Source organism: Anneissia japonica, unplaced genomic scaffold, assembly GCF_011630105.1.
Source record: "Anneissia japonica isolate Jap-2015-1 unplaced genomic scaffold, ASM1163010v1 scaffold6790_len54694_cov202, whole genome shotgun sequence".
Classification (NCBI taxonomy): Eukaryota; Metazoa; Echinodermata; class Crinoidea; order Comatulida; family Comatulidae; genus Anneissia; species Anneissia japonica.
Genome location: NW_022728125.1, coordinates 35,850 through 48,383, shown reverse-complemented (window position 1 = coordinate 48,383; position 12,534 = coordinate 35,850). Strand labels below are relative to the sequence as shown.

The window sequence follows — 12,534 nt, the reverse complement described above, 5'->3', positions numbered from 1 at the left end:
CTCACGTCGCTTTTCTCGGTTCGTGAGATTTCTCAACACCCTGTCAACCGCGTCCGCGAAACGTGCCATGGCGCCGTCCCTACTCCGCGTCCTGGAGGCGTCTCGTCTCTGTCCCACGAACAGCGGCATGTCGCGTCCCACAACCTCCGGTTCGTAATCGTTCAAGTAGAACTCATTGCCGGTAAACGAACATCTTCTGACGTTGTGGTCCAGATGTTGGATCGCGCAAATTCGTTCGTCGGCTGCGCAGACGTGGACCCGGAGAGACTTTTCGCATACGAAGTGTGTACCGTCCTGCAGCGGTTCCGCGAATCCGCACGCATTCGGCACGCATTCGTGAAGTTCGTCGACGTGGTAGATGTTGTACCGTTTCGCTCTCACGTACGCGTTGAGCGCTGCCGCAGCCATCTTTCGCATTATTTCTCTAAATTCCTTTTTTTAAATATGTTTTCAGGCTTCCAGAGGAACTGGATGCGACCTTGGTTGGATGGACGAATACCCTTGGATGAAGCAAGCGGCGATGATATTCGGTTCTGCTCACGTCGTCGATGACCTCCAGCGAGCACTGGTCCCAGGAACTGGTGACGATCAAACACGAGGGACGACCTCTCGTAAAGTACATAACGCAATCGTACCTGTGCGACGCCTGCTTCGAGAGAGGCGTCCGCAAGGTGTGTCCCCACCGGAGGCACCTGGTGCCGGAACACATAGACGGTAGCGAGGGGAACGTGGTGCAGCAGATGATGAATCTGATTGCGAGCGGATGCTACGAGCTGGAATGCATGGGCATTCCCGTCTGCTCGCCTTCGTCGCTCGCAGAACGTCTTTTCTCAGGAAGGTTGTTCTCCCGGCTGTTCGACGAAGAACGGAGATCCGGCAGGAGATCCGGATTCGCATCCGGTCTGCTGATCGCCGTGGATCCCACGCCGTCGGACGTGTCCGGCATAGGTCTTGTCGCAGGGGCGATGACGTCGGACGGCAATCTCAGACAGGTGAGCCTCACGGGCGGTATCTTGCAAACCCTGCTTCTCTTCTCCGTTATCCTTCTCAGCGCGTACGTCGCGTGGTTTCGCGGACCTCGGCAGATCGCGGTGCCCCGTTCGCCGGCGTCCGCGTTTGTCACCCGCGTCTGAAGGACGGACACGGCCACGGCCATGGGCAAACCTCCGATCGAGTTCCACAGCGGCTGATCGTAGCTGTTGGTAAGCAGCTGGTCCGCGAGGTTCTTCGCGCTATCTATTATCCAGTGTCTTTCCTCCGGTTCCGAATTCCTGTACTCGGTTTCCACGCCGGGCACGTACACGAGGTTGGCAAGCTCGAACGACATGAGCACCGTCTTTTCCAGGTTGGCGATCTCCTCGAGCCGACCGATCTCCGGCGAGGTGGCGGCCCCGATGGCGGTCAGGGCGTGAATCAGAACCGATCTGCTCGCTCTGAATTCCGTCATGTCCTCCACGGTTGCGTTCGCGTCCATAAAGTTGTCTCTGCCGCAGGTTCTCGTAACGAGCTCGCCGTGCGACAAACCCGATGCGTTTATCTCGGCCGTTATCGCCTTGGCGTCGGTCTCCCTCTTCCATCGGACGAAGAGGTCTTTGCGTTCTCGCAAGAAATCCAGGTCGCACTCCACAGGATGGAAAGCTCTCCTCAACATGTTTTAACGCGAATTAGTTAAAAACCAGAGAAGTTGCTCCGTTTTTATTAACACCGTTTTCTTGTCTCTTTCGCAGATTCTAGCTCTGAAGCACGTGGTCGCCACAGTCGACCGTATGGATTCCTTGTTCACAGTCGACCGTATGGATTCCTTGTTGGTCGTGCACGCAGACCTCGTCGTCGACACCGTGAACGAAGTCCTGTCCACGTACCGAACGCTGATCAGCTGGCCCGTTCGCGTGTACGTCGAACGGAACACTTCGCACGCCCACGCTGCGAAGATGGCAAAGCAGGTGACGGATCGGTTCGCCGGCACGTCCGTCGACGTCTCGTTCGAGAAGGAGACGAGGCATGACGGCGCCAGGTGCGTCGGACTGTGGACGAGGGACAAGGGCAATCTAGTGCCCCTCTCTCAGATGCTGCTGGAAAACGATCGGGTCGCGTTCTCCGAAGATATCGACGTCGCCTCGATGGATACTTTGCACGATCAGCTACGAAACTTCAGACGACTCGTGCGGTCCGACGGAAAGATAACGGTCACAGGAAAATCTGTCGGAGTGCGCGACGACCTCGCCATGACGTTCATCCTCTGGTTGGCTTGGACTTGTTTCTTTCGATCTTGATTATTATGTTTAAAAGAAATAAAATTTTAGAATAGAATATGTGGTTTCTCAAGTGTTCTTTCTTATGTTTTCGTAAGTGTCCTACACCGCTTCCTAGTCGAACGTAGGCACACGCAACACGTCGTGATACGACATGCGCACATCTCGCACGCAATCAGGTGACCGCACGGCTGGGCTAGGACGCTGGCAGGAGCGTCGAAACATATCGTGCAAGGAAAGAGTGGTGGCAGAACGAAGTATTCGCACTCGCTTTCCTTGCGGTTGGGCAAAAAATATTTGCTAAAGGCCAGGATTCTCTTTCCAGCCATCATCTACTCTCTCGACATGATACGAATGGAAATGAAAAGAGACGATTAACATTTTTTATTGTTTTTAAAATCTTTATTTATAAAAAAACAAACGATAACAACTGTTCAACCTCTCCCGGACATCGATAACGAACCTTCCCATATCAACTCCTCTATTTGCTCATCCAATCCGGACAACGTGGAAGCCAGTCGCTCCGTCTCGGCTATCGTCATAGCGAGTTCCTGTCTGATGATTCGATTGCTTTCGGATATCGACTCGAGATGGGCTCTCATGCGTGCGATCTCTATGTCGCGTTCGGCAACGGCCGCATCCAGACGGCCGGTGTGATAAGTTGGCTTTTCGGCTTTGAGCATTTTTCGTCTTTCGTCTAACCGGCAGTTTCAAAATAAAATGTAATTTTGGTAATCGATCGGCTTTTATGAGTTAGGCGCTTGGTTGTCTTCGTCGTCGTCGCGGAAGAACAAGTGCGATAAGATTCCTGTGAAGAACGCGATCGAACAGGCGACGTTGAAAAGAGATCTTCTTGTTTGCGGATTTCGGTTGGTGGACGTGTGCGGCCATTCCCGTAGTCGCGGCGAGTCCCTCCAGTTTCGTGAGATCGATCTCGGTCCTGCCGTCCGTGACCAACGTTCCTCCGAACATGTCGTCGTCTATCATGACCGGTTCGACGCTCCGACAGTGCAAACCCGGAGGTAACGAACCGACGAACGATCTCCACGCGTCCATCAAGAAACTTTAGCTACCCTGATAGGTAACTCGTATTCCGAATCTCCCGATATCACGTTCGTTCAGATAGATTTGCCGGATGCCAACACGACGAGGTCGCCCGTGGCCAATAACGCACGACGCGGCGCGTACGTCTTGCCCTGGTGTTGAAAAACTATGGATAGTAGTGTGAAAAGAATCACCGCGGAAAGCGAAACGTTCATCTCGGACGTGCACACGTTAAGCGAACGCGACGCTAATGTTCCTCGACTCGAGGGAGTACGTTCGCCACGTGGCGAACAGGCGCGACGCTTGCATGCGTAGGGTGAACGAGGAATTCAAGAATGCCGAACTCTATCTCCTGGACGAGGAGCAATGTCGACGAGTTAGGAAGACCTTCGACGAACTTCCGATGTGCATGTGCATCCTGACTAGATTGAGCAAGGCGATATCGGTGCGAGCCATGTTCGAGCACGGTATGCGCTCGAACGTGGGCACCGTCGTGCACGGAGAGTCGACTGTGGAGATGCCCTGGCCGTCGGAGGACGTGGTCGCCGCGTTCTGCGAACGATACGAAGCGCACCTCGACCGGTTCGTTCGCGACGTCATCAGATCAGTGTGGATATACGGGTTCGTCGCGACTGCGTGTCGCGACGGAATCCCGGTCGCGGTGGACTTGGACGAATGTCTGGTGTTCAGAAATCGGGAAGGCGTCCTCCACGTCCGAGGAAGCGCTCGCCGTCACGATCGTACATAGTCCGAGCGTCGACGGTCGACTTCGAAGCGCCGTGTCCTACCTGGCCGTCTGTCACGAGAACGTCAGGGCGCTGACCGACTACAACCTGGCCGCAGTCCGAAACTCTGCCGTGAACTTCATCGTGACCGGTTCCAGGGACGAGCGAAAGAATCCGGACGTCGACTACGAAGAGGACGAAGATCGCGTGACGGGTGCGGCTGTCAAAAATCTCGTCCACGCGAGAACGATCGGAGTTCCGCGAGCGGCTTCCCTACTTAGCGATGCGGGAAAGGCCGCCGTCGTGGACAAGGAACAGAAGCTGCTCGCCGACCTTGCGCGGTGCCGGAGGGAGAAGGAGAATCTGAGGAGCAGCTTGGCAGCTCGGAGGCACGGAGGGATGCACGGTCTTCCCGACGTCGCCACGGAGGACGTGGGAGACGAGAGGAGCATGCTGGCGTGCGAGTTTAACGCGAAGTCTTACTCCGGAGTCGAACAGGCGACCCACGCGCTCGACGTACTCGTCAGGAACGTCCTGCTCGGTTCCGTCCCCGCCGACGTCGCAAACACGCATTCGGCTACTTCCTCGACCGCGATATTGGCCAAGACTCTACACCAAGTAGTGGACGCGTGTTCGAAATCGTGGCAGGAATTCCTGACGACCGTGGTACTCGCGCAGTGGACGAAGGAGACCGGCATACCGTTGAAACCCTGGGTCAAGAGAGGAATTCGTGCGGTAGGCGCTATCTCGCCGAGATGCTGGACGTTCCGGAGTACGTTTTCTGTCGCGAGAAAGACTTTGTGCAAAATTAGTAAAATAAATTATATTCCAAAAAATAAATCACGAAATCTCTTGTATTTTTCTATTGTTAGTATGTGTACGAGGCCGGTGTAGATTCGACTTTTCTGGACTTAGAAAAAATTTGAAGAGTCTGGACTTAGAACAAATTTCGACTTTTCTGGACTTAGAAAAACTTTGAAAAGTCTGGACTTAGAAAAAATTTCGACTTTTCTGGACTTATACAACTTTTCGGAAATTACACCGTCGTGTACCTGACTTGCAGAAGGACGTAGCCAACACATCGAAGGTGCGAATTGAAGAAGTCTTGGACGCGTCCGCGATTCTCAGACGGACGTCGAGTACACGGACGCCTCCTCGGATCTCCTACCGACGTCGAGTAGGTGGACGTGTCCGCGATTCTCAGACGGACTTCGAGTACACAAACGCGTCCGCGATTCTCAAGCGGACTTTGAAAACACGGACGCCTCCTCCGATCTCCTACCGACGTCGAGTACGCGGATGGGTCCGCGAATCTCATACGGACGTCGAGTACGCGGACGCGTCCTCGATTCTTAAACGGACGTCGAGTACACGGACGCGTCCGCGATTCTCAGACTGACTTCAAGTACACGGACGCCTCAGCGGATCTCCTACCGACGACGAATACGCGGACGCGTCCTCGATTCTCAGACAGACGTCGAGTACACGGACGCGTCTCTATTTCAACTTTTTCTGAACAATTTTTTTTCTGAAACTGGAAATAATTTGTGTCCGCAGCCCGACGACGAACGTGGAGTACGCGGACGTCGAGTAGACGGACGCGGAGTACACGGACGGACGTCGAGTAGACGGAAGTGGAGTACACGGAAGGTCGTCGAGTACACGGACGAATGTCGAGTACAAACTCGCGTCCGCGTCCCGCCGACAAACCTCGAGTACGCGGACGTACACGGACGGATGTCGAGTACACAATCGAGTCCGCAACTCGCCGACCGACCTAGAGTACGCGAACGTGGAGTAGACGGACGTAGAGTAGACGGACGGAAATCGAGTACACACTCGCGTCTTCGATCCGCCGACCGACCTCCAGTACGCGGACGTCGAGTAGACGGACCTGGAGGAGACAGACGGATGTCTAGTACACACTCGCGTCCGCGACCCGCCGACCGACCTCGAGGACGCGGCCGTCGAGTAGACGGTCGTTGAGTACACAGACGGACGTGGAGTACGCGGACGTGGAGTACGCGGACGGATGTCGAGTACACCGATGTGTCCTCGACTCGACTACCGTCGTCGCGTACGTCGTTTCAAATTTCATTTCTCTATTTCAAATTTGGAAAAATTTTCTTAAACTTGAAATAATTTTAGTCCGCGACCCGACGACGGATCTCGAATACGCGGACGTGGAGTACACGGACGGAATTCAAGTAGACGGACATGGAGTAGACGCTCGCGTCGGCGACCTTCCGACCGACCTCGTGTCGAGTAGACGGACGTCGAGTACATGGGCTATTTCAAATTTGAAAACAATTTTTTGAAACTGGAAATAATTTGTGTCCGCGACCCGCCGACCGACCTCGTGTACGAGGACGTCGAGTACGCGGACGTCGAGTAGACGGACATCGAGTACATGGACTATTTCAAATTTGAAAAAAAATTTCTGAAACTGGAAATAATTTGTGTCCGCGACCCGTCGACGGACGTCGAGTACGCGGACGTGGATTACACGGACGGACGTCGAGTACACACTCGCGTCCGCGTACCGCCAACCAACCTCGTGTACGCGGACGTCGAGTACGCGGACAACGAGTAGGCGGACGTCGAATACACGGACGTGGAGTACACGGACGGATGTCGAGTACACACTCGCGTCCGCGACTCGCCGACAAACCTCGAGTACACGGACTGATGTCGAGTACACTCGCGTCCGCGACTCGCCGACAGACCTCGAGTACACGGACGGATGTCGAGTACACTGGCGTCCGCGACCCGCCGACCGACCTCGTGTACACGGACGTCGAGTGCGCGGACGTGGAGTACACGGACGGACGTCGAGTAGACGGACGTGGAGTACACGGATTTTTAGAAAAATCTGGACTTAGAAATTTTTTTCTTAAAGCTGGACTTAGAAAATATTTTGAGATTTCTGGACTTAGAAAAATTTTCGACTTTTCTGGACTTGGAAAATATTTCGACTTTTCTGGACTTAGAAAAAATGTCGACTTCTCTGGAAATTTTCGACTTTTCTGGCTGTCGTATCTTCTCTGATGTCGAGTACACACGGTCGGTCGAGTACACACTCGCGTCCGCGACTCGCCGACCGACCTCGAGTACGCAGACGTCGTACACGGACGGATATCTAGTAGACGGAAGTGGAATAGACGGACGAACGTCGAGTAGACTTACTTGGAGTACACGGATGGATGTCGAGTACACACTCGCGTCCTCGATCAACAACGAACGTCGAGTACACGGAGGTGTTCGCTACTCACCGAAGGACTTGGAGTATACGGGCTTGTCCGCGATTCTCCAAAGGACGTCGAGTACACGGACGTATCCGCAACCCGCCAAAGAATATAGACCGACCTCTCGGGTACACCGATGGAGTACGCACAACTCGTGACCGTGTCCTCCGTCCGGTTCACAGGTTCGGCCTCTCTGGACTTAGAAAAATTTCTGAAAGCTGGACTTTAAAAAAATTTCTGAAAGCTAGACTTGAAAAAAATTTCGACATTTCTGGACTTTCAAATTTCTGGATTTAAAAAAATTTTCAAAAGCTGGATTTAGAAAAAATTCAGAAAAATTGAAAATCAGAAAAAATGTGTCCGCGTCTCGACGAAGGACGTCGAGTACACCGACGAGTGTGCGACTCGACGACGGACGTCGAGTGTCCGCGAACCTCGACTGTTGAATAGACCGACGTGGAGTACACGGACGTTCGTTGACTGCACGCTCGTGACCGCGACCCGCCGACCGACGTCGAGTACACGGACGTGTCCGTGATCCCCAACGAACGTTGAGTACAAAGAAGTGTTCGAGACGCGCTCACGACTCTGAAACCGTCGTGCGCGTACACCCTTCTTGGTGACCGACGTCGCGTACGCCGTCGTGTACACGGACAGAGGTCCCCTACACCGTCGTGCGGATCGAAGACTGTGGGGTTTGGAGGGACTTATCAGCCGACAATGTGGTAGTGTTTGTGATGTATTTTTTACTAAAATAAAATAAGAGAAAATTGACACAAATTTAATTTTTTTTTCAAATTTTATTTCGTCTCATTCACTGTTCGTTTTCTTCCGGTTGCTTCTTCGAAGAGGTAAGCGTCCACCCGCCATCGTCGGGTCGCCGTCTCTTGCGTAGCGGTAGTCCGTTTTCCACAGGGAACCTCTCGTTATGTCGAAGTGCGCCCTCCCGATTAAGGTCTTGCAATCCCGCAAACTCTTTTTGCGCACGAACGATATCCATCCTCGATGTTGACGAGTGCCGTCTCCCCCTATCTTCCAGGACGTTCTCACGTACTGCACGCGGAAAATTTCTCTGGCCACCTCGTCCGTGATCAGCGTTTCCAAAAACTCCACTTCCCGGTATTTAGCGTCGTCTAACGTGAAACACCAATGCAGGCTTTTCGCTTCCGCAACCGATCCGACCTCCGCGTTGGAAGACATGGTGTCTGAGTGAAGACAAATGCCTCGTTGGGCGTGTATATATCTTCGAAAGTAAAGATATTTTTTGACTTTGACGATAGCAGACAAGGAGAAGAGATGGATCCGCCGTCGAGCAATTACCTGATAATCGGAAGGGACGAATCTTGGGAACGGGAGATCTTTACGTTGGTGAAGAAGAAGAACCCCAATGCGAAGGTGACGTGTCGGCAATACGTTCCCGTCGAATCCGAATTATCCAAGACGGTCGCCGACGACGAATCGAGGGTTGTCGGCGGTCGAGAGGAGAGGACGATGCCCGGGTTGAAGAAGGAGGAGCCGGTACACGTTAATTTTTAGATTTTGATAAGAGTCTGTCCAGCTTCGTGGTGACCGGAGCGACGTCACTTACACGAAATGTCGCTCCTGTATAGATCCATTTTGATTTGAGTATTAAAGCATAAAAGGCCAAATGATTAAAAATAGTCTATGTCTGTCTCTTATACACATCTAGATGTGGATAAGAGAAGACTGTCAGACTGGAACGGTTTGTAAAGGCTGCGAGCGGTCTGCGTGTGATCGAACGTCAGATTAAATTTCTGGTATCGACACTCTACCTAGAAGGTCGAGAGCTGGTCTATATGTATCCACTAGAAGAATTACATTTAGAATTTCAACAGATATCGGAGTCGTGCATCGACCTCGTTGACAAATTTGTAACAAAAGGAATGGCAGAAGTCGACGTCGCCGGTTGGCAGTGTTCCACAAACGTAACCGACGACGAATTCAATGCGATGCTTTGCACCGATCTAACGATGGCCGATCGAAATCTCCACCGTTACGCCTTAAACCACATGGTGTCTGTTGCGGATAAGGACTCCGAGTTGGATTATGTGGCCGTGTTACTGGAACACTCGAAGGTCTTTACAGTTCTGCTGCACGAACTGCAGACGTACACCCGCACACCCAGTACACCCGCGCAGACCGAGCCGTGCCGTAAAGAAGTGGTGATTGATCTTTCCACTTGCAAGCAGTTTCACTCTCGTCTCGCAAACGTTAGATTAATTTTAGCCGGAATTCAGGGTCTGTTCTGGAGTGATTGCAAGTTTTCCGACTGCAGATGATAAAGTACGAGCTGAATGCCCAAGTCATGCTACTCGAAAGCCATTTCTCGAAATTACAAAATTGGGAAACGCATTCGCAATCTGGCGTCGACGTTTTAGAATCGGCATTACGTATGGTGGACGTACAACACTTCGTTGAGACAGCTGAAAAATATAAAAGGGAAATGGATGCAATGTTTTCGCTCCTGGATTCATGCCCACTGGAAGACGGAATAAACGAGCTAGCTAGGGCCATTGTCGGTCTATTTTCACCTTTGGCAGAGTTAAGTACTCTCACCGAAAATGTCATTTGATTCAACAATAAACAAAGAATTGACACATTATATGTTTGTTTGTTTAATTTTATTTTTACTACTAGGATTTTGCAAAGCAGACATATTTCTTTCTTATGCACTAGATTACAATCATGGATTTTCGTAACTCTCATGTCATTTTCATAAGTGTTAATTTAGAGAAATGTAAAATAAAGTTACACTGTTCTCGTTGCCTTTTTTATAACTAGTAAAACTCATCGTATAGAATCTACATGATGCAAAAAGAAAAATATTATTTTGTTTTTATTTTCTTTATTAACACTTGAAAATTACAGTTCCTTCGTCGAGTTTATCCTTCCTGAGACGTTCGACGATCGGAGTTCTGCACATGGAACACGTCGTCGTACGACTTGCGCACATAGCGCACGAGATCGTGTGCCCGCAAGGTTTCGTAACGACGGCTACGGGAGCATCGTAACATATAGCGCATGTTTCTTCTTCCGACCATTTCTTCTCAGGTATACCGAGTATGTCGTTCATCTTTGTTGTTAACGTTCTTTCTTTTTGGCAGACTTTCCCGACGCTTGTCTCGCAGGATTCGAATGCAATTTCGTACTCCCTTATTCTTTTCGAACGCTCTTCTTCCGTGTCCGGTTTCTTGCAACCGATGTAGTACAGCGTCCGCAAGTGCCTATGGAGTTCTTCAAATTCGGTTAACAAGCACTTCACGGAAGGCTTAACTTCGTCGATGCGGTGGTCCGATACTTTTTGCCTGAACTCGTCGCATTTATCGCTGACCGCTTCAATTCGAAGTTTCACGTAATCGATACCAGGAACCAAATCCTTGATCGACAACTTCATAATGAATGTGAATATGTAACGATTTTAACTGTTAATGGTTCTGCAAAAGCAAATGCGAGAATATCAAACTGTTATGCGACTTTTATCACGTTTGAAAACAAAAACACAAAGTCGTCATCTATTTTCAGCGCTTACGTCATCGGAATTGGAAAACGGTGATTGGCTTGCACGTACAGCATCAAATTGCAGGAAGCAGGAAGTGCAAGGAAAACGTCATTCACGAACACGCACACGTCATCAATACATTTCCTTCCCCCGACAAGTACGGAGTTACCGAAAGCGTGCTGGCAGAGCAACGAGAGATGAACGCGGTCGAAGTCCTCCTACCAGTTTCGGTGACGCTGAACGTTATGGTTTTCCTCCACCACGCATTACCCATAATCGTGAACAAATTACACGGAGCGTGGAAGAACGAGCCTCCCGAATGGACTCTTTTCCGAATAACTCACGCACGACAGCTACAAAAAACGTAAGTTTCATTTCAATGGATTAAAAAATATTTGATAAGACAAAAAAATAGACACTTATCGTGTGTTATTTCTCCCTCAGATATCTTCGCATACTGGTTAGCACGGTCCTACCGACGATCGCCGTCGCGGTCACGTTCACGTCGGGCATATTGACCGACAGAACGAAGGCGAGCACCATCGACATCCGGATGCCGTTCAGCGTGACCCTCGGCGTGTTCGTCTTCTACTTGGTCTTGGACGTGTCGGAGAAGCGGCCGATCGACTCGATCTTCGACGCTATGGTAACATCCGCATTCATCCAAGCACTGTCGAAAGGAGAAGAACCGTTAATAGGATTGATCGTCATGACGTCGCAGGGGAGCGGAGTTCTAGAGCAGATACTAGGACAGATGAAATCGTGCTTTACTCACTTCGAGTATCCTTCTCGTCGGACTTTAGTCCGAACGGTTTACGGATACGCGATCTCCACGTACCTCTTCAACGGGTTGGTTTGGTTTGCCTACTTGATGACAACATTCGCGCAGGAGAAGACGATGGCTTCGCAGATATCGTCAGTTTCGATAGGATTTTTTTACATGTTCCTGATATTTTTCAGTTTCATGAACGGGTGGTCGTTATGCACGGCTACGAGTGCGTGCAAAGTACTCAATCGTGGCCACGAGGAACGGCCCACCGCTTCTCCCCCGTCTCATCCTCCCTCTTACGAGGAAGCGATGAGCATTGTTTAAATAAAGAAAGTTAACTGTCACGATTTATACAAAAAGTATGTAGATTTTTAGAGATTTTGACAAATAAATAACAAGAAAACAAATATGAAAATGTATAATTGTTAGTTTTTTTTTCGTTGTACTTTTCGACTATTATGTACTTTACTGGACTTAGAAAAAAAATTTCGACTTTTCTGGACTTAGAAAAAATTTCGACTTTTCTGGACTTAGAAAAATTTTCGAGATTTCTGGACTTAGAAAAAATTTCGACTTTTCTGGACTTAGAAAAAATTTCGACTTTTCTGGACTTAGAAAAAATTTCGACTTTTCTGGACTTGTACCGACGTGTACCCATGACGTAATGGGGGTTCGGATCGACGTGCCACTTCGAATGCGGTGGGCATGAGGAGGAAGGTACCCATGACGTCATGGGGTGGAATGGACTTCCATTTCGTATTTTAATGTAGAGTGAAACGTCTTCGTACTTTTACGTACCATGGGATGATATTCGCCACTACCGTACTGCAGAAACAACGCAAGAACGCAAAAATACTGCGACGAAGTTGCGTTTCCACAGGACGACCGGGCTGCCGGCCGATGAAACGTTGTTCAGACGCTCACTGATCGAATTGTTGTTGTGGTATGAAGCTCCGCGGCTTCAAGCTCGGTTTCAACA

At 50.5% G+C, this 12,534-nt stretch overlaps 1 protein-coding gene across 1 annotated transcript; it reads right to left on the bottom strand.

Moving 5' to 3' along the window:
• Positions 1-10,135: 10,135 nt before the first annotated feature.
• LOC117113970 (RING finger protein B-like) lies at positions 10,136-10,681 on the bottom strand. The gene has a single exon (XM_033257474.1). It carries the CDS (start codon positions 10,679-10,681, stop codon positions 10,136-10,138), a length of 546 nt encoding a protein of 181 aa, XP_033113365.1.
• Positions 10,682-12,534: the final 1,853 nt, after the last annotated feature.